This window comes from Onychostoma macrolepis, chromosome 18 (genome assembly GCF_012432095.1).
Source record: "Onychostoma macrolepis isolate SWU-2019 chromosome 18, ASM1243209v1, whole genome shotgun sequence".
NCBI classification, from domain to species: domain Eukaryota; kingdom Metazoa; phylum Chordata; class Actinopteri; order Cypriniformes; family Cyprinidae; genus Onychostoma; species Onychostoma macrolepis.
The window spans coordinates 5,064,335-5,089,113 of record NC_081172.1 but is presented as its reverse complement, the minus strand read 5'-3'; the positions used below and the strand labels follow the sequence as shown (position 1 = coordinate 5,089,113).

Genomic DNA, 24,779 nt, shown 5'->3' with positions numbered 1-24,779 from the left:
GTAATGACCTTCTGTGACTTACCTTCTTTGTGGAGGGTGTCAATGTTCGTCTTCTGGATCATTGCCAAGTCAGCAGTCTTCCCCATTATTGTGGTTTCAAAGAACAAGAGATACCCGGAATTTATACTGTAGGGATGGTCATTTATTCAAACTCAAATGTAAATATTCTAATATTTTGAGATACTGATTTTTGACTTTCATGAGCTGTAAGCTCTAATCATCAAAATTAAAAGAAATAAACATTTGAAATATATCAGTATGTGTGTAATGAATGAATATAATATACAAGTTTCACTTTTTGAATGGAATTAGTGAAATAAATCAACTTTTTGATGATATTCTAATTATATGACCAGCACCTGTATATTATTATTATATAAAACAATTAAAAAATAGTTTTTTTCCTCACACAAGGCAATCATATGACTTGAGAAGATTTGAAATACAGCACACAAGTAATATGCACTACTTTTTTCTCATTTCTCAGGAGCTTGACAGCCTTAGTCAACATAAATTTTTATTCTGTGGAATAAAGATGTCAGAATATTCTTTTATGACTAGTCTTATTTTAGTAGTGTGTGTGTTTGTATATATATATATATATATATATATATATTACTATTATATTATTTATTCATATTTTGAATTACTTTTTATTTTTATATTTTCTTTTTTTTTATTTTAGGGTCCATTTAGTTGCTTTTGTGATTTTTTTTTTTTTTTTTAATTTTAATTTAGCTGTAATTTATTTTTTATTTAAATTTTAGTTCTAGTCATTTTTGTACTTGAACTTTTTATTTCAGTTAGTTGGCAAAGCAAATTTTCTGATTTTCATGTAATTTTACATTTTTCATCTAATATATATGTTTTATTCTATTTCAGCATTTTTCAAATTACCAATTACATTTTTTTTTAACAGTTCAAGTTTTTAGTTTTAGTTTTTGATAACAATAGCAACACTAATGATGGCACAATTTTCATTTATTAGGTAAACTTTTCCTTTAACCTGGTTAGAGCTGGTTGAGCTTGACCATGTTAAGCTGGTATATCCTGGTTTTTCCAGCTGGATACACTTACCCTGAGCAAAACACGTCCTCTGCCATCCCAATCCAGACGTAGATCATCACCATAACGCAGTCTCACAGATGAAAACACAGTAGTCTGGATTCTTAATGCACCTACACACAAACACAATGCTGCTTTATTATTTTTACTTAAGTATTATTACATTACAACTGTCCATGTATTTCTGTATGTTCTGTGTATGTGTCATTCTTCATTTGCGGCGGCAAGTGGTGTCCCTCTACTTTACAACAGTTGAAATAAATTTAAATACCAATAAATTATAAAATGTTTGCATGTTTGTATTCTGTAGGGTAAACACAATTTGTGCACTATTAATAGTTACATTTTTGTTTTAAAACACATATTTAATTGAGTTTGAGAGATTGCATTTGTAACAAAATATGGATGTTCCCGCCATACCTTAGAGAGGTATCATGGAATGTAACTGCAACAATATAACATTTTAACACAAATAAAGTAGTTATATTGTGAATATAGATTTTATTTAACATGTACAATTTTATTAAATTGTTTTAAAAAATACATATTTTGTTGTATGGAATGCTATTTGGACTACTTCCTGTGTGTAAATGTCATCGCAGGTGCTGGTTGATCTGAGGGGTGCATGAGGAGTACATTCTTTCTTATTAATTTGCTTAATTTTAGCTACATTTCTGACAATTTCATGTGTCGCACTTTATTAGTGTCTGTGGTGTTATGACGATAACTTGCAGATTTTACATATTTTAATCAAAATTTTGGTAAATACATAGTTATTAATATGTACAAAATGTCCCCTGATCTTGAAATCATCATGATGGCAGCCTCCATTTTAGAAAAGTCTAGATTTATGCCGATTTGTCTGTGGTGTTACTGTCTGTGGTGTTACTATATTTTCTGGTAACACCACAGAGCTTATAGTAACTTGCAATATAAAGTCTGTGGTGTTATAATTACGTCTGTGGTGTCACTTCAAAATGACATAGACATAAGTGGCTTTGTCACCAGTGTTTGATTGAAATTATTTAAAAATCAAAATGTTCTTAAGCTTTCATTTGAATGGATATAGCATATTAAACTAATTTTAAATGCATAGCAATATATTTTATTAGAAAAAAACAAACAAGCATTTTTACAAATTCTGCCTCTCATTTGCCACCCCAATTGAAGAATGACCCGTATGCATTCTTTGTATTTCATGCTGACAGACCATTAATTAGGGGCATCTGCACATCCATTCCACCCACAGAGACCACACCCCCATGCTTGAGGCGCACTGTCTGATTGGCCAGATCCTGGAACCTCAGTGTAATTGATCGTGTGCACACAGCATCTTGGTCATCAGCACACTTAAACAGGAAAGTACAACCATAAGCACACAGCCTAAAAGCACAAAGTGTATATAAAGCACAAGTGTATATATACCATAGGGAAGATTTCAGACCTGTGCAGTCTCAATGATGACAGAAAAAGAGTTGCTCTGGCAGTCTTTAGCCAGCAGATACTGACAAATACCACTGAAGGTGAAGAATTTATTGTCAAAGGTCTTATAATGGGACTGTCCTGTCACCAGACACTCCCCTAAGGAGAGACAGAGCAAGAAAGTGATTAGAAAACAATGTTTGTAGCAATTAAAAAAATTTAAAAACATTTTCGCTTAAATAAAACTAAATAAACTTGAACTGAAAAAAAAAAAAAAAAGTATTTCAGCTAGTTGCAAAATCACTATTTCTCATGTTCGTTTAGTTTAACTTAAATAAAATAAATAAAACTAAATAAACCAATAAATACAAATTACTAAAAAAAAAAAAAAAAAAACATAGGCTATATGGACATATTTAAAAAGAAATTAACTAAATATTACAAAATTAATCAAATTAAAATAATAATAATAATAATAATATTAAAATAACATTAAGTAGGCCTATAAAATCTATTATATTCTAATTCAAAATATTAAAAAAACTATTGACAAAAACTATATAATTGTAACTATATTGTATCTATAACATACAGTATATCAATAATAATAAAATAATACTATAGCAATGTTTGCTAATTGAGGCATTCAGAAATATTTAATGTCAACATTAAGCTGCATTTCCTACATATTTTAGTGTCATAATGTGACGTATTTCCTGGTGAAATAGGATATTTTGTATTTCTTATTAGAATGGAGCTATTGACATTAAATTGCAGTAATAGTTCCAAATTCACATTTACCAGGGCATTCTTCATTGGTGCATTCCCATGATCCATGGCGACAGACACTAAAAGTTAAGGTAAGTTAAGTTTAAGTCAATGTGTACAGATTCAGCAGCCAGACATATTTGAATGCGTTGTTTTGTAATGTGTGCATATGTGTTTGTGTTTGTGTGCGTGTGTCCCACCATGTGTTGCAGTCCTGTGATATGGAGGAAACAGGAGGGTATCGGCGTCCAGCATGCGTGCAGGAGCACTGAGAGATGTCAACACAGCGATCTCCATCCAGCACCTTACCCGCTGACACACACATTTCACACATTCAACACTGAGCAGGAAACTGAGCACACTACAAAAATAACCATTTGTGGTCAGTATCTGTGACTTGTTTTTCAGTAAAAATATCTAAAGATAAATTTATCTAAAAAGCAAAATCGTGAAAGATTGCATCAGAGAATATATATACAGTATATATATATATATATATATACATACACACACACGTGTGTATATATATATATATATAGTGTGTGTGTGTGTGTGTATATTCTCTGATGCAATCTTATATAAATTTATATATAGACTTTACTGTATAAATTCTTCTAGATTGGTGAACCGATATCTCTCTCACCTGGACAGTTGCAGCCATCAACACACTCCTCCTTGCAGACTTCCTGGATGTTTACATTCTGACAGGAAGTGGAACAGGTCGGGGTGCAGTCACTGTACTCCATGCCAATAGGACACTTAGGGGCTGAGCAAATGGAAACATACATTTACACACAGTCAATATCAGACTTACTTATGTGAATTGTATTTATACATTTGTGAAAGTGAGTATGTATGTATTACTCACAGCACTGGCTCTGTGCATGCCAGTTGGACAGTGGTATGCCACGACTGGCACAGGTGAGGGCGTATTCCAGCATGGCCTGGCACACACACTCATCTCCTGTACTGCAGTGACAGGCATCAGACTCGCACACGGACACAAACGGAGCCGCATCCACGAGGTGAGCACAACGCAGGTAGAGTGCAGAGCTGCTCATGGCCTCACACCATGACATCTGATCCTGAAACACACGCATACACGCTCAGAAACAGAGACATCTCTATGATAAGGCACACCGAATGTTGTTTTTGTTTTGCATGAGAGCGTCTGACCTTAGCTGATTCTCCGGTGCTGTTGCAGCTCTGAGACGGCGGAAAGACGCGTTTACAGGGTTCATCAGCTCCTTTCATGGCCCAGGAGTTTGCAAAGTCATATGGATCATCTGTCAGAAAACCTGAACACACACATTTTTAAATCTCATGAAGCTATATACTGTGCATATATAAATAGTATTGAAATATTTTGTTATTATTTGTATTGCAATAATGTGAAAAAAATTAGTGCTGTCAATCAATTAAAAAAATTTAATCGCGTTAATCACAATTTTAAAATACTAGGATTTACGTAAATGTGTTGAAAAAGAAATGCATGACAAACTAGTTTAAGGAAACAGAACCTTTCACACCTCCGCCAGGTATGAGACATAATCCTTATTATTCTTTTGTTTTTATTCAGCCATTATCAGCCTTTATACTGGCAATAAAACGTTTACCAAGCCACATCGCTTCAATCCCAGTATACATTTACCCAACTATTATCAAAAGTATTTCTAAATAAATACAACAAAACATTTCTTGTGACCATATGTGAAGTATTATGACAAAATGCATTATGAAGAAGAATTGGACCTGTTCTGCAGCTGCATTAGAGCTAATATTAGCATCATGCTTCATAAGACAATTTATGAGATTAATAGTGCACTTTTACTCAGAACTCACTTCAAACCACCGTCGAGTGTTTGTAATAACTTCCTTTTGCGATCACATGTGGAATTTGGTCGTTTACTGTTGTTAAAATATGCTATTTATAGCCTTTTATAGCGTTGCATAAATTAGCATTTCAGATGTACACATTCAACTCAAGAAAATCACATACAGACCATATCCTATCTTAATCATGTGTTTATTATCTTATATAATCTATATTGGCTGTTGTCATGTTTATTTCTGCTGTGTTAACATGTGTGCTCTGCTGAAACTCACGTTGTTACAACCGCCTCACCGTTCTTAAGTTGCCAGGGATACATTCCAAGTATAATACACATTAGTAAAATTATCTATTTTATTTTTTATTTGTCTATATACACCTTGGACGGTCGTGGTACATTATAAAAGTAGCCCCAAAAAACCACAACCCACAGCTCTGTAATTTTTCCTGCAACTGTATTTTCAAAATAAACCACTTGTGCCGTTACCCTGGCAACACTGGTTAGGTGTACCCTCATCACACAATGATAGATAACCTTCCGCACTGCGATGACGGGAAGAAGTTGGGGTCAAACCTTATCAAACGATTAATTTGCGTTAAAAAATATTAACGCGTTAAACTTTTTTGATTAATTGCATGCGTTAACGTGACATCCCTATAATTTTTTATTATTATTATTATTTAGATATATTTCACATATAGAGTACTTATGTCTATTTCTTGATACTGTACATGAGTGTCACGAATCCTGTCCATGAACTTCCATTCACCCTCCTCCAGAGGTCACTCGCTCACCACATGGACTCTTACACTACACAGATCGTTACACTTACACTGAACTTCAGTTCCCACAATCCATTGCACTCATTACACTCAGCTGCAGCCAATCACACGCTTACACCCGATCACACACAGCTGATTCCCATTTCACCGCCTACTTAAGCCATGGACTTTCTCTGCCTCATTGTTGAGTATTGTATGCATTATCGCTGCCCTACAAAGCCTTGTTAGTTTCCCTAGTCTTGCCTGTTTAGGATTGTGTTCCCCTGCCTGGACTCTTGCTTACGTTGTGGATTACCTCTCTTGTCTAGCCCCTTTTGATACTGTTCGCTGTTGTATGACCCACGCCCGTTTTTAATAACTCTGTGCATTGCCCTTTATGTTCTTGTCTGCCATTGATCGACCCTGCCTGCTATTACCACGTCTCTTGTCAAATAAAGCTTGCATATGGATCCGCACGTCTCACGTCTCGTCAGCCCCGTGACGGTGAGAGAGATTGAAATTTCATTTATTATTTTTATTATTATTATTATTATATTGAAATGTTACATTATTTTAATATAAAATATGTATGTGTGCATATATAAGTATTAAAATATACATTTATTATATTAATATTTTTTTTATTTAATAGTACAGTAATTATTTAACGGTTTAAATATTTTTAAATAATTAATTTATGCTCTTTTTCATTTTTAAAAAATGATTGTGTCCAGACAGGAAAACTTAAAAATAAATCATCTGGACACATTAAGTTAATTATGAGTTGTTTATTTTTTAGATGGTCTTTAGAAGCCGAATTATCAAAAATATGCTTTTCATTTGAGGTGAAATTTGACCAGAAAAACATTCTTCTTAGGTTTCACCTGTTCAAACAGGTTAACTTTCAGCTCTGTTTTCTCAGTTTTCCTGGCTCTCCGTATCATGTGGTCGACTCATGTGAAAGATTATGAGTGATTATGAGTTCTAAATTTAAACACAGCTGATAAGTGCACCGTCAACTACAAAAGCTGTAATACAGAACGATGACAGGGCACTGACATGCTGTACCCCCAAACACACAAGTAAGCCTCTTGTTCAATGTTCTTGAACTCTCTATTCAAACTTTCTAATGTTTTGTCTTCAGGTTGAACACTGACGCCACCTATTTCCCCAGCTTGTATTAATTAGCATCCTGTGCACTGCTTTTAACACATGATCTTATCAAAAGAGAGTTTGAAAGGTGTGTTTTTGTGTTCTTTCCTGCACTTGTGTCTCACCTTCTTGCGCGGTGTATTCATCCTCAACCAAATAATTGTAGTTTCCACACAGGCCGCAGGTACGGTTGCTGTGCTGCTTGGCGAGCGTTAGTTGAATGTTATGTGAGGGGTCTATACGGATGGAGAACCCGAACTCTTCGCTCCATAATCGAATGTACCCCAGCTCATACCCTGCGAACACAGAGCTCGATGCATACGGCAGTGGGAGCCTGGAGGGGAAAAATTCAGAAGTATTTTTATATGCTCTACCCTGCTGAAAAAACTACCATAACTAGTTGTGTTTTATATGCTGGTGAGCTGGTGTCGCAAACCAGGCTGCTTAACTACTTTGACTAACAATGGCAGCACTAACCAGCATAAACCAGCCATAATAATGTCTGATAATGTCATGATAATGATAGTCTAAGCTGGTATTTTCAACAGGGTATAGTGATAAATAATGTATATAAAAATCCTAAAGAATGCTAAATGAATTATCATGATTTTGAATTCCTAAAATAAAAATCAAATAAGGAAAGTACACTGTAAATATATATATTGCCGTTCAAAAGTTTCCAACATTGATAATAAATCAGCAAATTAGAATGATTTCTGAAGGATCATGTGATACTGAAGACTGGAGTAATGATGCTGAAAATTCAGCTTTGCATCCCAGGAATAAATTATATTTTAAAGTATATTAAAATAAAAAAAACATTATTTAAAACTGCAATAATATTTCACAATATTACTGTTGTTTCTGTATTTTTGATCACATAAATGCAGCCTTGTTGAGCAGAAGAGACTTCTTTAAAAAAAACATTAAAAATCCTTGATCCCAAACTTTTGAATGGCAGTGTATATACTGTATATAATTTTACAAGAAAATACTATTTCAGTCATTCTACTTCAAAATGTCATGTTTAATTCAGTGTGTTACTTATTTCTTTGTATTACTAATGAAATTTACTAGCAATTTCTGAGTGAAAATTGTTTAAATTTTAGAAAAAAAAATTCCTTCAGTGTTGAATCTATTGAATTTTCTTTTTTTTTTCACATTCCGGTTTTCAAAAGATGATTTTCAATAATTTTTCAGTTTATCATTCACATTTGAATTCACCTTCAGTTAGCAATCCATAAGCATTTTCTTTTATATTTTGAATAGGATATTTGCAATTTGTACCTTTCTGCTCCTTGTGACAGCGTCCCATCAACAGAGAGGTGAAGCTCGAAGAATTCTCCCAGAAACAAAGTCACTCCTTTCCTCTTTCCGTGAGAGAAATCACCTAGACGTAAACATGCACACAAAAGCAGGCGTTTTATCATCTTGACAGTGTACAAACTTTGCCATAGCTTGTTTAATTCATGAAAAACTGTGTTTATGTGTGTGACTGGCTTTTACCAAGTATGGAGAAGCTTCTGTGTTGGCAGTCTCCCGCCAGCATGTAGCTGCAGTCTCCAGGGAACTCATAAATCACACCGTCAAATGTGTTTATGTGCTGCCGGCTAAACAGGCTACAACGACCAGACCCCTCCACTGACACCAAACCTACAGAACAAAGAGGTAAAGAGAGTCAAGCACTTGCACACTTGGCTTTTAATCAAAGCAACAACTAATGTTTAAAAGTTAGGGGTCGGTAAGATTTGAAAATCAACCAAGCCTGCATTTATTTGATCAAAAAAATAATATTGTAAAATATTATTACAATTTAAAATAATTGTTTACTATTGTAAATGTAAATAATTTATGTAATTAAATTAATGTAATTTATTCTTGTGGTGATAAAGCTGAATTTACAGTGTCAAATAATCCTTTAATAATAATTCTAATATGCCGTTTTGCTGCTCAAGAATAACATTTATTATTATGTTGAAAATAGTTGTGCTGCTTAATATCTTTGTTAAAGCCTTGATATCTTTTTTTCAGGATTGAATTCTGAATAAAAAAAAAAATTGGTAACACTTAACTTAAAGCCTATATGCATAATGCATTGAAAATTTTTTAATGCACCTTATGCATTGTACACATTTCAATTCATTTAAATTTGGTTATAATTATTTCCTACAAGATGTAATGTATTACAGTGCACATTATGAATTATTATAATGCATTATACCCTATAATAACCCTTTATAATGCATTACACATAAAGGCTTTAAATAAAATGTTACCCCCCAAAAAAAGTGTTTATTTAAAATATATTAAGTCTTTACTATGACTTCTGATCAGTTTAATGCATCCCTGCTGAATAAAAGTAAAAAAAAAAAACATCTAAACAAAAACAACAGTCAGGAGATGCAAACATGCACAAAGATGTTGAAATCTAACCTGAAAAATTCAAGATGAAAACCCACAGGATTCTGCTCCATCCTTTCCATCTGCACAGTTCCATCTGATTAAAGAAAGAGGAAGAAATCATAAGAGACTTAGTCCAGTTAGTAATCAGAACACCCTAGAAAGCATGCAGTGCATTGCGATGTTTAAGCACTCCGTACTTTTTTCCTGAAAATGTAAAAGTCTAATGCACAATTGCTGGCCATCAACAATATATTGAAGTGAGCATTTGAAGGTTTCGTTTAGTGAAAAATAATGGCATGAGCCAAAACAAAAGTTCAGGTGGAAGTGAGAAACAAAGCAAAATCTCTGAGCACCTACAAATCTGTCAGAGAGTTTTAGAGAAGTCGTGTATTCCACATAGACGGCACAGAAAGAATGCTGTTATTCTTGAGCATGAGCTTAGGACGGGAAAACAAGCATAATATATTCACAAACATGCACTGTATATTCCCATGCATGCCTAAACATCAAAACATAAGCTTTAAGCTGCCAAACAAATGTACATGGCTTCAGAATCGCTAATACAAGGATTTGAAATAATCACAGAAACAAATGCATATTGCAATGCAAATTCAGGACACCGTGCTGATAGTGTGACGCCTGTTACCTTTGACCTGTGACCTCTGCCCAGCTGCAGGCTCCCAGCAACAGGTTCTCTGAAGCGTTTTGCTGTGCAAGGTCTTCGCTGTCCAGTGTCTCACAATCCTGAAGACATGACTGGAACTCAGTCTAGAAGGAAAGAAATGCTTTATAAGAACGAGAGAGGGAGGGATGGTGTGATTTCCGTTTTCAAACTCATTAAGAGAGGACAATAGGAGGAAGTCTGGGCATTGGAGGAACTGAAGGATTAGTCTGGCAGCGAAGACAGATAAGACAAACCAACAGAGGACATTAGAGCCAAGCTAAACAGCACACACACGCACACAAACCGCAGCATATGCAGTGAGTTCACAGCCTCTGTGATGTAACCCGTCTCTGTAACTGATGGATTAACTGTTGGAAAAACATCAATGCAGCGGCGTATTCAGAGCATGTTCACATGAACTCCATGCATTCATCATTAATATGGGTTTTTTCATGCTACCATTCTTTGTTGACCCCGAACTTGCTGGTAAAAACATGTCCTACATCATATCCTTGCTTCAGGACCCAGATTGTACAGTACATTTGACATTAAGTGGTGGCCCAACACAGCATTGAAAAGTAATTTGAACAAAGGCCCAACAATTATGCTAATATAGTAACATAAAATAGACTGAATAGGAAAATGTACAACTTTAAAGGACCCAAAAAGAAAAATTTGCTGAACATTTACTCACCCTCAGGCAATCCAAGATGTAGATGAGTTTGTTTCTTCATCAGAACCGATTTGGAGAAATTTAGCATTGCATCAGTTGCTCACCAATGGAGTCTCTGCAGTGAATGGGTGCCGTCAGAATGAGAGTCCAAACAGCTGATAAAAGCATCACAATAATCCACAAGTAATCAATGTGACTTCAGTCTATAAATTAATGCCTTGTAAAGTAAAAATCTGCATGTTTAAATCCATGATTAAGACATTTTAACATTAAACTGTTGTTTTTGGCTGAAATACCTAAAGTAGTCCATAATAACACTAGATTAGATTCAACTTTATTGTCATTACACAAGTACAGGTACAGGGCAACGAAATGCAGTTTAGGTCTAACCAGAAGTGCAATAGCAGCAAGTGCAGTATATACAATGGTTGAATAAGTGCAGGACAAGGATATGTACTGAATATATGTATAAATATATATAGAAAGATGGTTATTAATATAAACAGAATTTACAGGTGAATATGTATAGTGAATAAATATACAGATGGCTATTACTATAAACAGAATTTACAGGTGATATGTACTATCAATATAATATATATACAGATGACTATTACTATAAACAAGGTGTAAAAGTGCAGTGGAAGTGATTGCATATTACAATTAGACATACGGTGCAAAATGTTAATGTAAACATTGATAATGTAAACAACAGTCGGCAGTGCAAATGAGCATAGTCCAATTTAGGTATGGTAGTGCAAGATACAAAAGTAAACAGTTGTTACTGTAATAAAATTTACATTCAGTAGTGCAAATAAGGCCGATGTGAGGTAGGAGAGAAGAGTTAATAATATATGAGGAAGTGGATCAACGGGGGTTAGAGTTCAGTAAAGAGACAGCTCTGGGGAAGAAACTGTTCTTTAGTCTGCTGGTCCTGGTCCGGAGGCACCTGAAACGCCTACCGGAGGGCAGGAGAGAAAACAGTCTGTGGGCTGGGTGAGAGGAGTCCTTAAGGATGCTGCGAGCTCGATGCAGACAGCGTTTCTTCTGGATGTGTTCGATGGCAGGTAGTGGAGTCCCTGTGATGCGCTGGGCAGTTTTCACCACCCGCTGCAGTGCCTTGCGCTCCGCAACAGAGCAGCTCCCATACCATACTGTGACACAGTTGGTCAGGATGCTTTCTATTGCGCAGCGATAGAAGTTCACCAGGATAGCAGAGGAGTGAACACTATCCATCCCCTGAAGAAAGGATGGCCCAAAAGTTCATCCCCTGTTATCTTCTCACATCAAAATCCACCAACATATTTGTTTAGAACTGTTCTGGACTGTTTGTAATTGGTGCTTGATTTGTGCACAGGCCTACTTCTCACCTGATTCAGAAAGGTGTATTATGGATTATTTTGGCAGAATACAGAGTTGAGGGATGCTCCGTATTTGATGTCAATAAAAAGTTAATAGGCCTATGTATAGAGAGAGAGAGAGAGAAAGGACATATGCTATTGATCTTTCACTCTCCTTCACAACCATGCTTAATAAGCAATGTAAATGAGAACATACTATAGACTTGTTTTGATGTAAAGTTAATTATAAACACTACTAACCCAGCCCTACCCTACTATGCATGTATGTATATTTGCACATTCCAGATCTCCATCATATATAAAACGTGTGTGGATGCATATGACTCTTAATAATGATGTAATTCTGGATTATGAAATCATGTGTGTGGGAACTGTGAGTCAATGAGAGCTCCTGTGGTGCTTCACTTGTTGTTTTTCTTACTTTTAGTATGAAAAAAGAGTTTGGTTCAATTAAATATAAAGAAGAGTAGAAGGTCAGGAACGTTAGATTAAATAATGTATCATAAAAAAAAAAAAAAAGAAATGGACAAAATCACATGATGATCTATCTGAAGTGATTCAGTAAAACTAAATTAGTTCTTTTTCATTTCAATGAGAGATACCAATATTCAGTTAATCGTCATTTAGACTACAAAAAGCGTGAAGGTGCATTAACACCCGCATATCTAAAGATAATAAAGTATACAGGACATATCTTATGCAACATTTAAAAATGCCTTAGAAGACACCACTGATCAGTGGAAGAAACCTCTGGGCTCTGCTCTGACTGCGGTGACGTCATTCCATCGTGACGTAATTCCCAGAGAATAAAGACCGAGTGGATCTTGCGATAAAATAAATGGTTAAAAAAAAGATTCCTCGAAAATCCCTAACAAGCGTAACTAAATAAAGCCTACGCGCGATTTTCATTAATCTTCCGAAAACAGCAACCTTTTTGATGCAAAAAGTGTTCGACCTTTGGCACGATCGATTTTGCCTCACCGAGCAAACGATTGCAAAGTTGATCTTTGGCAGGAGGAATGAGGCAGTGAGTTTGTGTCTGTCGTGAGTTTTTCGTGTGCGCGCGCTACACACTCACTCACACGCGCGTAAAGTCACACACAGCCGCACGCGCGAGCCGCCTGTGAGACACCGGGACACAGACGGATCTTTACTCTTTCATTCAGTATTGTGTGTGTGTGTGAGGACAGACTACTGCGATGGCGGCGTTGACCGGAGGAGAGATGTGCGTCAAGTATCTGATGTTCGTCTTCAATTTCATCTTCTGGGTGAGTGAGAAATGATTGATGTGAGCAGAGGTTGGCTCGCGCGCGGGACGCTGTTTTATAATTACTCGCGATTTTCCTCAAAGATTCATTGATAAATGCGTGAGCACAGCGTCCAGTTTAGATTCTTAATTAGTTTAGATTGTAATTAATAACGTAGGGCCGTCTGTGTGAAGCAATGCAACGGGATTGCAACCATTTGGCTGACCTAATTTGAAGGTTTTTATTTCGCATTTCAGGACCCTGGTCGTGTAGTTAAAATACTGTGTGTGTGTGTTTGTTTGTGAGAGTCAGCGTGTGTGTGTGGTGGGACAAGCACTGAATTTTGATAGTGTTTCCTTTGACTCCGCTCTGTTCGTGTTTGTGTGTGTCAGCTGTTCCCTCTCACTGCTGGACAGGCGCGTTCTGCTGATGTCCGATTCGTGAGCAAATCGTTCTTTTGAACCGGTTCTTTTAAACGAATCATTCGAAACGATTCGCCAGGTGTTCAGTCTCGAATTCGAATTAGCATACTAACTCTTGTAGACAGTTTATGGTATGCATATATTGTACATAATATGCTAATATTTTAGTGCGCAACAGTCGGATTGCGGAAGTAAAATCTCATTAATTTTCTCCATATGTAAATTGATTTTTAATGGTAACTTATAAACCTTTAAAAGACCTACTATGAGTTTTGAGGTTGTTAATCTATGACATGTTAACTTGCATCCTTTTGTTGAAGCCATCAGTTTGCATTATTTCAACTTATATTTGGAAATAATTTGGTGCTTTTTTAATAGAGAAATTTCTGGTAAAAAGCTACTTTACCCATGATTCTACAAATGAATCTCCACCAATCACAGAGCAAAAAAAATGCTTCAAAACAAAAAAATTTCATATTGCGATTTAACCTTGTAGCTAGTCGATTTGGTTCATGGCTTATAACTCTTTAACAAAATCTTTTTAAAAATCAGAATGGGAAAAATACTTTAAAAAGTGGGCAAACATTAATGCACTCTATTTGATAGAATTCCTGGATGAACTAATGCATGCTAAGATGCCCAGTATACAACCAGAGCACAGTATTTGGAATCATGTATCCCACAATGCAATGCACCTGACCTTTGATTATGAACATAGAAGGTAACATCGATCACACTTTCTGAAAACTGCTTCTTCCCTCAATATTTGCTCTAACATTTTAAGACATTTTTACTCAAAACTGCATTAAAATTCGAAATAATTATATTTGTGATTAATGCACCTATAGTGTCACAAAATGGTATCCTGATGTGCATACTTAAATGCATATTACCTCTCCTATATAGCATGCAAAAGCAGGTTGCAATATGAATTGTCACCTAACATGTTATATTTCAGAAAGCAACAACACACAATCAAGCTTGCACAGTTTGTTTTGGGCTTAAATCCAGTTGGGTCTGCTCCGCTATTTTTTTTTGGCAATACAGATTGCACCATACTGCAACGTTCATTCGGATGTTCAGTTTCATGCCAGAGTTCAGCATATGCGTAATCGAAAAGAATGGAGAATTTTTGTACCCTCATCTCAAATAAAATTTAATTGCACCAGCGGGAAAATGGCTGTAAAGTGTGGCCTTTTACTCACGGTCTAGAGCTCTGCAAACAGATCAATGATTGATCTTTCCATAGTGTTTACACATTATGGGAGAGCCGGCCTATGAATAGCTTATTTTTGTCATCTTTCCACATTAAACTGGGGAAAAAATATCACCTTAAACAGTGCGGTGAAACAAAAGACTAGATGTGAATTTTTGAACCTGTTCACTGAATTGAACCATTTCACTGAATCTCTAATTCTTCAACGCAGTGAACATGACCCAGAGCCGTATGGTGCGTGTGTGAGTGTGTGTGTCCAGCCCGAGGGTTTATGTGAGCACGCGTCCTAGATTGTCTTTAATCTGCGAGTCTATTTATAGAGCATGATAATCTCATGGACAAACTCACTGTAAAATGCATTTGTTGTGGGTTTTGATGGGGAATAATGTTCACATTATGAAATTGTGTTGTGTGTGTGTGTGTATGATGGATCTGGTCTCATTCATTTGCACTCTGTAAATATTACTTAATATCAGCATTACTTAACACCTCCTCTGAGGTCACACTCTCTCTCACACACACACACACACAGAGAGAGAGAGAGATCCTGCAGGTCTATTGAACCATTGCAATAATGAGGCATTCATGTTCTCCATGGGCTCTTCTACTGTCTTCCCTCCCTGCATAGAGACTAAACTACATATATATTTAGTGACCAGAGATTTAAACATATCGCATTTGTGAAATAATGTGTTTAACAAGATAGGACAAAACTGTATTTACACTTAACAATTCATTAGTTACTAATGAGTTTTCACTCGTAGTGATATGTCTGGAATTGAATTTTTTTTATATAGTTTGCATAAAGACAATGATGCCTATTTTTAAACATGAATATTTTCAAAATAATTATATTGTATTATATTCACATTACTATAATCAAGGTTCCCACGCTTGAAAAATAAGAAAAACAGCATGGTGAAAAGTGTTTACAGTTTAAAAGCAAATAGAAAGGCCTATTTTTTTTATTTCTTTTCTTTATATTTTTTTGCAGATTTGCACATGTACAAGGTTTAAAATGTTCATGACATATTTAAAAAAAAAATTGAAGTTTTGAGCTGCTGCATGTTTGAGCACCTGCATTCCTCTAGGTCAAAGATGAAAAAATGGGATTTACAATAATAAGTGATTTACAAAATAATTTTGACTTGATTTTATTTATTAATGAGTAACGTCTCTATTGAGAGAATGCGCAAATTTTTAATGTTAACATGTTTTACCGTGTTATTACAACATTTAACCACTTTTTATTAATTTAAATATTGCGAAATTCTTTTCAAAAAATTTTTTATCAATATTTTAAAAATTGTATTTGAATATTACCAGTATTGACTTCAATGGATTTCATTAAATTTCTTTGAACACGACTGCTCAAAATGGTGTAAATTTATTAAACCTACACATTCAAAACATTATTACTCTGAAATTTCTGAAAGTACAATGTTTAGTACTGTAAGGTCTTTCATGACTACATATGCTGGGGTGTGAATTTGATTGGTGCTTGATATAAAATAAATGGTGCTTTACAGGGGCGCCTGCAGGATTTCTTCTGAGGGTACGCACAGAGGTTTTTTTTGGGGGGGGGGGTGATTCGCATGTAATGGTAAAGTGATTATATTTCGTTTCGTTTTTATAAAGCTAATTTATAAAAACGTTTGAAGCACTTTGTGTTCGTTAAATTTGTAAGGGTTTTTTTGGGTTTTTGTTTAAGTAACGACTAAGCGACCAGCGGCAGACAATGACCAATTTAGCCTTCTCAAATCATCATGACTTGCTTAAAATACAATACAATCTATAGATATAAACAGTTCAAGCATATCACAATGTTACTTTAAATGTTTGAACTATATAAATGTGCCCTAGGTGCATATCTAATCGTTTGTGTGAAGAGTGGAAGCTGAAGCGCACTTTGCAGGACATGGAGGCGCCAGAGCGGTCACTTGCATTTTTTTTCTTGATAGTGGAAACAACTTCAAATATGCCGTAATATTATAATTTTATAAAGGTATGAGTAATACATCATTCGGAACTGTAAAGGGTCTACTGTTATTTGTGTGCATTCACAATATCAACAAAACGTTGTGCTTTTATTAAAATAAATAGGAAAACAGATGCGCTTGCCATCTCGTCTTGAATAGGAGCGCTTCACAATGATGAACCGAAACTCAACGAATTGAGTCACAAATATGATAAATATATCTATAAAAAGCTTTAAATTACTACTTTAAAACAAAAACTCTTTCATTATGTAATCCGTAAAGATGCATTTCTCTCTAAAGGCAAGTCCAATGAGGAGATGGCGAGTCATTTTTCATCACCGTCTAAAATATAAAAATAAGGAAAAGCCTAAAACAGGCCGGATTATATATATATTTTTTCTGATTTTTATGTTGCTCTGCTCTGAATTCCTTAGAATTTCCTTAAAATTTAAAGGATTTTCTGCAACGCAATTTTGTCTGATATGTGAATTATTTATTATCCTATTTTTAATCCATGCAGTAAAACAGCTTTAAAATTACTTTATTGCATTCCAGATGATTTTAAAGAACTTTTAACTATGAATTTTACGGGTAGCTTGAATGTAAAACATTGTCATGAATTCGTTGTATTCCCATTTGTAAAATAGGCTACAAATGAATTGTTGTAGTCTAACCCGATCTCATGAAAGTGCATGTAGCACGATTTTCTCTTTCTATTTGACGCAATGTTTATAAGCAGAAATTGACTTTGGCATGCAAAAGACTGATACATTCATTATTAATGGCATGGCTGGTTCAGTTGACAGAAATACGGGACACACGGGCCTATAATTTACTGCTGAAATGTTTGCGGGGCAAATCTCAGGTCCGTCTGAGCGCTCATGGTACGCACAGTGCGTCCAGCCGTACACCTGCAGGCGCCACTGGTGCTTTAATAAGTCCTTGAATCTGGTGTTCATAAAAGAGTGGGAACCCTGTATAATATGAAGAGGCCTCATTCTTATTACTGTAAAGTGTATTATGTAATATTTAATATAAAAATTAGGGCTGTCAAATCTATTAAGCGCATCCAAAATAAAAGTGTGTGTTTACATAATGTGTGTGCTGTGTATATTTCTATGTGTATATATAATAAACATATACATAAAATTTTCTTATATTTAAGAAATATATGTAATATTTATAATATAAAATAAATGTATATGTACACACACTGTTAGTGCTGTCAAAATTAGCATGTTAACGCAGGCAATACATTTTTTCAGTTTAATATTTAAAATTAAGCCTATTTTAAGATCATTTAGGACCTTTTTTTAAGATTTGACATTATTTTTAGGAAAATTAAGCACATTTACCCCTACACTATTCTTACCATAACATCAAAAAATAATTATATATATTATTTATATAAATACTGTGAAGTATTTATACAGCATGGTAGTATGTGTTGTACTGAATTTAGATTATGCTAATATTAATAAAAATATTACATCATAGTCATGAAAATGAGATTTTATTTCAGTTTTTTTTTATTTTTGTGCAATATGGTAATTGGAATTCAAAGGAAAATGTGATTTATTATCATGAAAATGATGCAGTAAAAAACATGCTTGATTTTTGTAAAGCTCTTGTTTTTGGGGTGAATAAAACAAGAGCATTAGAACAGAATGCAGTGTGAAGTCACCTGCAGACTTGCACAACATGCTGCCTCCCACATACCTGTGTGCTCCTCCCACTGATACATGCAGAATATTGTGCAACACAGACATTCTTCAGTTTCACTTTCTCCTCAAACAAAGGAAGGAAACGTGTAATGGACAAACACTACGTTTGTGAACAGACTTTGTAGAAACTGATCTGTTTAGCTGAGATTGTGCAGGAGAACGTATACGGTTTGTTTCCCTGAACGAAAGTGACTTGGACAACAGCAAAATGGGTGTTGATGGATGTCCAAAATGTATTAAATATGCCATGTTTATCTTGAACATAATCTTCTGGGTAGGTGCAATTTCATATTTGTGTTTTTGTAATGTGATTATGTGAAAGTAGCACGTCATCATTGATTTGTGAGCGTTAGTGTTGTTTTTATGTGCAGTTTGTGTGTGGAATGGGGTGAAAGGCTGAAGTGGGGTTGTTTTAAGGGTGTTTGTTTAGTTAAGCATTGGCATGGAGATTTGGAACAGATTTGTCAACCTTCAGTTTTTCAAACAAAAGATCTGGGTCAGAGAGAATGAATCAAAGAGCAGGACGTGAACCCTTTGAACATGAAACCGTTGCGTTCAGCTTAGTGAGCAGGACATGACTAGAAAGGAAACTAAGTCACCTGATAAAAATGAGGAGCATGGTGTTTTGCACATGTGATAGTTCAGAACGTTTTTAAATCAAAGGCTGAAAGATTAGTCTGTTTGATGCATCTGTTTGTTTGTGTTTTTGTACATAACTTTGAAGCAAAATCTCATGGTGTCCTTGAACACAATAAGCTGGCTTGACATTATTAATCTGCCATCATTTAGGGTCAAACCAACAGATGTTGAATCTGATCTAATGAGTTGCACATACTGCAATATTTTTAGTGTTAAAAAAGGAAGCAAGCAGGATTTTTCCATGTGATGGAGGTTATTTTATCCCTGCATGGAGGAAGTAAAATCAGGCGTGTGGTTTTGCCAAAATGGTTGACAAACATGCAAACATACTGTATATAGCATCACATCTAACAGACTGGCAGAACTTCTGCCAGTTTTATTTGAGTTCTGTCATGTAATATTACTTGCTGGTTTCAGAAAAGATGGGTATAAGACTCTGAGCCTATTGAGTTTTTTAATTTTTTTTTAATTTGAGGGGATATATCAATTATATATATATATAATTCTAAATATTATATTTTATTATAATAGATGTTGTACTATTTTTTGTTTACTACTATTTACTATTTATTGTTTATTTTTGTAATGTGTTTTATATTTAATCATTTTATTTATAATATTAATAATAATAGCAGCCTTATTTAACTTAAAGAACAGGAAATATACTTGTCTAAATAAAATTATTTATATATATAATACAATAATCCTATTAATTTAAGAGACTTTTTTAACTGATGTATTTTTATTGTCATTCATTTTAATTTGAATGTATATTAATTTAGTCTCTAATATGCTTATATAATGAATAGTTGCTAGTGAAGAGGTGGGACTGTGTGATCAGGGTTGTCAGGATGTAATTTTTCTGTGGCAGTAATTATCTACGTGGCATTTATGGCTTATATAAACCCATTCATGGCTATAAAAAAAAAAAACTAGGCCAAGACCCATAAGCAAACCCATAAGCAAAGCTGGCAGCAAGCAGGTCACGTTTTGCCAGCCAAGTGACTGCCATTCAGATGAATGGGAATGTAAACGGATGGCTTTTATACCTCTTTAAATCAAACCAAAACTTCTGCTGAGATCATGTAGTGCCATCATTTTAGCTGTTTCTATTTAATGTTAAAGGGCTCGTTCTGATCTGTGTGTATTTCAGTCCATTTGTAGGTATTTCAGGGTGATTTATTCACAGTCTCTTGTCGTTTTATTGCAGATTGCAGGGACAGGCGTCTTGGCTATTGGACTCTGGCTGAGGTTTGATCCCAAGACTAAAAGCTTGTTTGAAGGAGATAACTCCCCTTACATCTTCTACACAGGTCAGTATTTTTTAATTTTTTTTTAAAATGTTTTTTGTGTCGCTGCATGTGATGATCAGCCGGTTAAAGTGAAGCGTGTGTGTTGTAGGTGTGTACATCCTCATTGCGGTCGGCGCGCTGATGATGGTTGTTGGTTTTTTCGGATGTTGTGGTGCTATCCAGGAGTCCCCTTGCATGCTGGGATTGGTAATCCCCCTCATTATATTCTCAAATATCACTACTTCGTAGTAGTATTATGATGTAATCAGCCGTGGTGTTTGACTGTTGTTGTTTTTTCCCCACAGTTCTTCTTCTTCCTGTTGGTTATCTTTGCGGTCGAGGTGGCTGCTGGAATTTGGGGATTTTCTAACCAGACCAAGGTGGGTGTCTCAAATGCTCAGTGTACACGCAAACACACCAATGGTGCACCTAATTCAAGCTACTATGATTGTGTCCATAGGTCACTGATGATATAACAACTTTCTACAAGGAAACATACGATAACTACCAACAAACCAAACAACCAGCTCTGAAAGAAACACTCCGTCTCATCCAGCGTGGAGTAAGATCTCATTTCTTTCTTTCAGTTATTCAGTACTGTGAGCTTTGTGAACGCCAACTGCTAGTTGTTCCTCTGAAGCGCTCGTCATAACAGCCTGGGAGATTGTAAACATCTTCAGAAAGCGCTTGCTGTTTTTATGTGCTCTATACATCAGATGGTTTCTCAAGCACTAATTATTCCTAGCTCGTTGACTCCAATGCCTTGCTAATTTGCGATGACATCTGTTCCTCATCTTCAGCTTAACTGCTGTGGACCATCAAAAGCCCAGAATGCGGTTGACGAGACCTGCCCAGGAAAAGAGGGGCTTGATTTTCTCATTACAAAGGTAACTGTGTTTACCGGCTAAAATACTGCATTTTGGTAGTTTTCATATTTAATATGTAGATGCCACTGATTGCTGAGTTTGGTAATAAATTATTGGAGAAGATCCATGTAGCTATGAAAAAATAAATGGAAGCATAAAAATCCAGATTCAAATGTAAAAAATGCAAAAATGTGAGAGCTACGGAAATGAAATGTATTAATAAATGTAAATTTAAATACATTTATAAGAAATAAAATATTAGAAAAAAAATAAATTGTATAAATTACGAAATTGATTTAATATTAATGCAGTCCTTTATACAGTCCTTCATAAAACAAAGTACAAACCAAAATTTATTTCTCAAATGTTATTTGAGAAATTATTTAATGCATGTTATTTTAGTATTTTTCTATATACTATTAGTATTTATTAATATTTCAAATTAGCTTTCATTTTAATTATTTTAATTTTTATGTTTTAGTAATGCATGTTTTTGTCGCTTTGCCATTTTTATAAATATTGAATGTTCAAAATATATATAAAAAAAGAGATTATATTTAGCTTTATATTTATTTTTATTTCAGTTTTATTTTACATCAGCATGAAAATGATTTTTAAAGTTTTAGTTTTCGTTAACAATAACAACTGGTATTTGCCAAGGCACATCATAACTCCTTGAAATTGTAATTCGGTTTCATATCCATGTTTTTGGTAGAAACATCTACAGTTACAAGAATACACAAATACTTTGATCAAATATCAGTCAATGATTGTGTAGCATTACAGTTGAGCGTACTGGACGAGATTCTTGTAGGCAGCAGGTCTGAGTGTGGAGTGCTTTTACACCAGCTTCACTCAGATTCAATGCACTGGAAATGTTTCTAACCTGAGGCATCCTGCGTACGGCTCAGCTTGAATGAGTCAATGAAACATGCTGTTTACTCTACCAGTGGAAGGTCAAGTAACCGTTTATAAAATTGAGAAAAGGGTTGAAGTGGAAGGAAATGGTGTTTTCAAAGGTTGTGCTTAAGATCCAGCAGGGTTTAAGTAAACTAATGGACAAAGTGTTTACACAGCCCTGTTATTGCAGACATAAGAATTCCTTCTCCACCAAATAGCGACATTCATTCTTCTTCTAGTAGATGTTATACTATGATAGATGTAAAGATAAATTTTGAACAATTCAGAGAGCATAAAACGTTTCAAAATTCTTTTATACCAATTCCAAATGTTGTTTTATGTGTTCAGAGCTGCCCTGATGCCATTGATGAAGTCTTTAACTCCAAACTTCATATTATTGGAGGCGTTGGAATCGGCATTGGAGTGATCATGGTAAATTTTATATAATTTTATACATTTATATACGTATATATAATATTATATTTAATTTATTTACATTTTATTTATATCAATTAGTTTTACTGTGTGGTATTGTTTTTTTTTTTGTTTTTTTAAAGTCTTAAGATTTTGAATATTTTATAATTGTGAATTCTTAATTTAATATTACATGAATTTAAAAATGCCTAATTTTTTTATTTATATATATATACTCATTACCATTCAAAGGTTTTGGGTCATTAATTTTTTTTTTTTAAAGAAATTAATACTTCTATTCAGCATGGATGCATAAAGTTGATTGAAACTGAAAGTAAAGAGATTTATAATGCTACAAAAGATTTCTATTTCAAATAAATGCTGTTCTTTCGAACTTTATATTCATGAAAGAGTACTAATACTCAAAAAATAATAAAAAAAAAATAAGACAAAAATACTAATCGGCGCAACTGTTTTCAGCATTGATAATAATCAGAAATGTTTCTTGAGCAAATCAGCCTAATAGAATGATTTCAGAAGGATGTGAATGATGCTGAAAATTCAGCTTTGCATCACAGGAATAAATTGCATTTTAATATGCATTCAAATTGAAAACAGTTCTTTTAAATGGTAATAGTATTTCAGAATATTACTGTTTTTACTGCATCAAATAAACACAGCTATGGTGAGCATTCTTTCAAAAATACAGAACCGCTTACCAACCCTAAACTTTCGAATGAGAGATTCTGCTAACGGTGCAGAAATTACAAACTGCAGATTTAAATGGAAAAAAGTATATTTCTCTTAGTGCCTTGATTGTAATGCTTTTTTGGAAATTGTCACATTCACGTGTATGAGTGCGATAGACGTGTCACTGAAGAAATGTGTTCCCCATCTGCGCAGATCTTCGGCATGATCTTCAGCATGATGCTGTGCTGCGCCATCCGGAAAACCCGGGAGATTGTGTGAGGGTCCGGTTGCCTGGGAAACTGCCAGTATATTTGTGTTGCATGATGTCTGTCCCAAAGCACTGTCTTGAACATGACCTCATCAGCTAAGAGCCAGTTAGATCACAGCGTCAGGCACACGATCTCTTCACGTCTCTGATTGACTGGAATTCACTCTTTTTCTTAGTGCAGCTGTATCACTGGTTCAGTCACGAGTAATGAGAAAAGGGTTGGTTTAGCATTCCAAGCCCATTTGAAAAGGCCTTTAAGTCTGACTTTTTATATTTTTTTATTGTTCATAATAGATTTTAAGGATTAACCATTTGTTCGCTTTATTGTACTCGCAGTACTGCTTGATATGAATTGTTCTTGAACTTTTCTAATGTTTTGTTTCTGATTTGTGAATAGGGTCGGTTGATTTACCCACATCAGTGCATACGGCTCAAATAAAAGCCAAATTATTCGTGAATTTTGTGGTGGAATGTTTTTTTGCAGTATCCAGGATGAAGTGTGTTTGCATGGATCTGTTTTAACAGCCTTCACTCAACAGGCTGATAAGAGTCATTGTGAAAGGACTTGATACCCAAAACTTTCCCATAATCACAGCGTCACTCCATTATGTGACCGTTTACAACCTCTCTGTTTCCTTAATCTTGTTTGTATCATTTTCTCTTTCCGTTCTTCCTCCCCTTCTTCCTGTTTACCTTACTTGGTCTCAATTAGGACAGAATTTGGCAACTGGAACAAAATCTGTACACTGGAAGTGGTTGTCTCTTGCCTTTGATTTTATGTGATCTCAGTGTTTCTCAAACACAACACTGACACATTGTGAAAAAATGTTTATCTGCGTAAGAAGTGACCGTATGACTCACCAACAAACCCAAACAGATCCGGCAACAAAGAGAACAGAGAGTTTGAAATCATATTAAAGCACACACCCATCAAAACATTTCCTTCGCTGTGATTTTATTAAAAACTCTAAAAAATAAATAAATACATTTTTTTCATTGTGAGGAGTTACGCACTGAAACA

At 34.8% G+C, this 24,779-nt stretch overlaps 2 protein-coding genes across 4 annotated transcripts in view; one reads left to right on the top strand and one right to left on the bottom strand.

Annotated features, from left to right (window-relative positions):
* The window catches only part of vwf (von Willebrand factor), a 45,218-nt gene extending 35,058 nt beyond the window's left edge, over positions 1-10,160 (bottom strand). The window contains exons 1-13 of one of the 2 annotated variants that reach the window (XM_058752365.1): positions 10,050-10,160; positions 9,434-9,497; positions 8,507-8,653; positions 8,288-8,390; positions 7,126-7,334; positions 4,432-4,553; positions 4,124-4,340; positions 3,899-4,021; positions 3,456-3,567; positions 3,289-3,335; positions 2,510-2,646; positions 2,276-2,414; positions 1,078-1,178 (exon numbers count right to left, since the gene is read on the bottom strand). In XM_058752365.1, coding sequence (XP_058608348.1) covers positions 1,078-1,178; positions 2,276-2,414; positions 2,510-2,646; positions 3,289-3,335; positions 3,456-3,567; positions 3,899-4,021; positions 4,124-4,340; positions 4,432-4,553; positions 7,126-7,334; positions 8,288-8,390; positions 8,507-8,653; positions 9,434-9,497 — 1,521 coding nt within the window. In that variant the 5' untranslated portion in view covers positions 10,050-10,160. The remainder of the gene's footprint in view (positions 1-1,077; positions 1,179-2,275; positions 2,415-2,509; positions 2,647-3,288; positions 3,336-3,455; positions 3,568-3,898; positions 4,022-4,123; positions 4,341-4,431; positions 4,554-7,125; positions 7,335-8,287; positions 8,391-8,506; positions 8,654-9,433; positions 9,498-10,049) is intronic. The other variant, XM_058752366.1, reaches the window with a different exon arrangement.
* Positions 10,161-12,907: 2,747 nt separating this feature from the next.
* Positions 12,908-24,216, top strand: cd9a (CD9 molecule a). Of its 2 annotated transcripts, none has more exons than XM_058752440.1 (8): positions 12,908-13,369; positions 20,539-20,641; positions 20,730-20,827; positions 20,926-21,000; positions 21,081-21,182; positions 21,421-21,507; positions 22,735-22,818; positions 23,704-24,216. In XM_058752440.1, exons 1-8 carry the CDS (start codon positions 13,301-13,303, stop codon positions 23,767-23,769), a joined length of 684 nt encoding a protein of 227 aa, XP_058608423.1. In that variant the 5' UTR covers positions 12,908-13,300; the 3' UTR covers positions 23,770-24,216. The 2 variants fall into 2 exon arrangements, with proteins under 2 accessions (XP_058608423.1, XP_058608424.1); XM_058752441.1 differs by lacking the exon at positions 12,908-13,369 and adding an exon at positions 18,746-18,963.
* The last annotated feature ends 563 nt before the right edge of the window (positions 24,217-24,779 follow it).

What these genes read in the sequence shown, in the direction of transcription:
- cd9a (XM_058752440.1), top strand. Translation starts at nt 13,301, where the DNA reads ATGGCGGCGTTGACCGGAGGAGAGATGTGCGTCAAGTATCTGATGTTC. An exon ending in TCTTCAATTTCATCTTCTGG is followed by an intron (nt 13,370 to 20,538) that starts GTGAGTGAGAAA and finishes GTTTTATTGCAG; the next exon opens with ATTGCAGGGACAGGCGTCTT. An exon ending in TTGATTTTCTCATTACAAAG is followed by an intron (nt 21,508 to 22,734) that starts GTAACTGTGTTT and finishes TTATGTGTTCAG; the next exon opens with AGCTGCCCTGATGCCATTGA.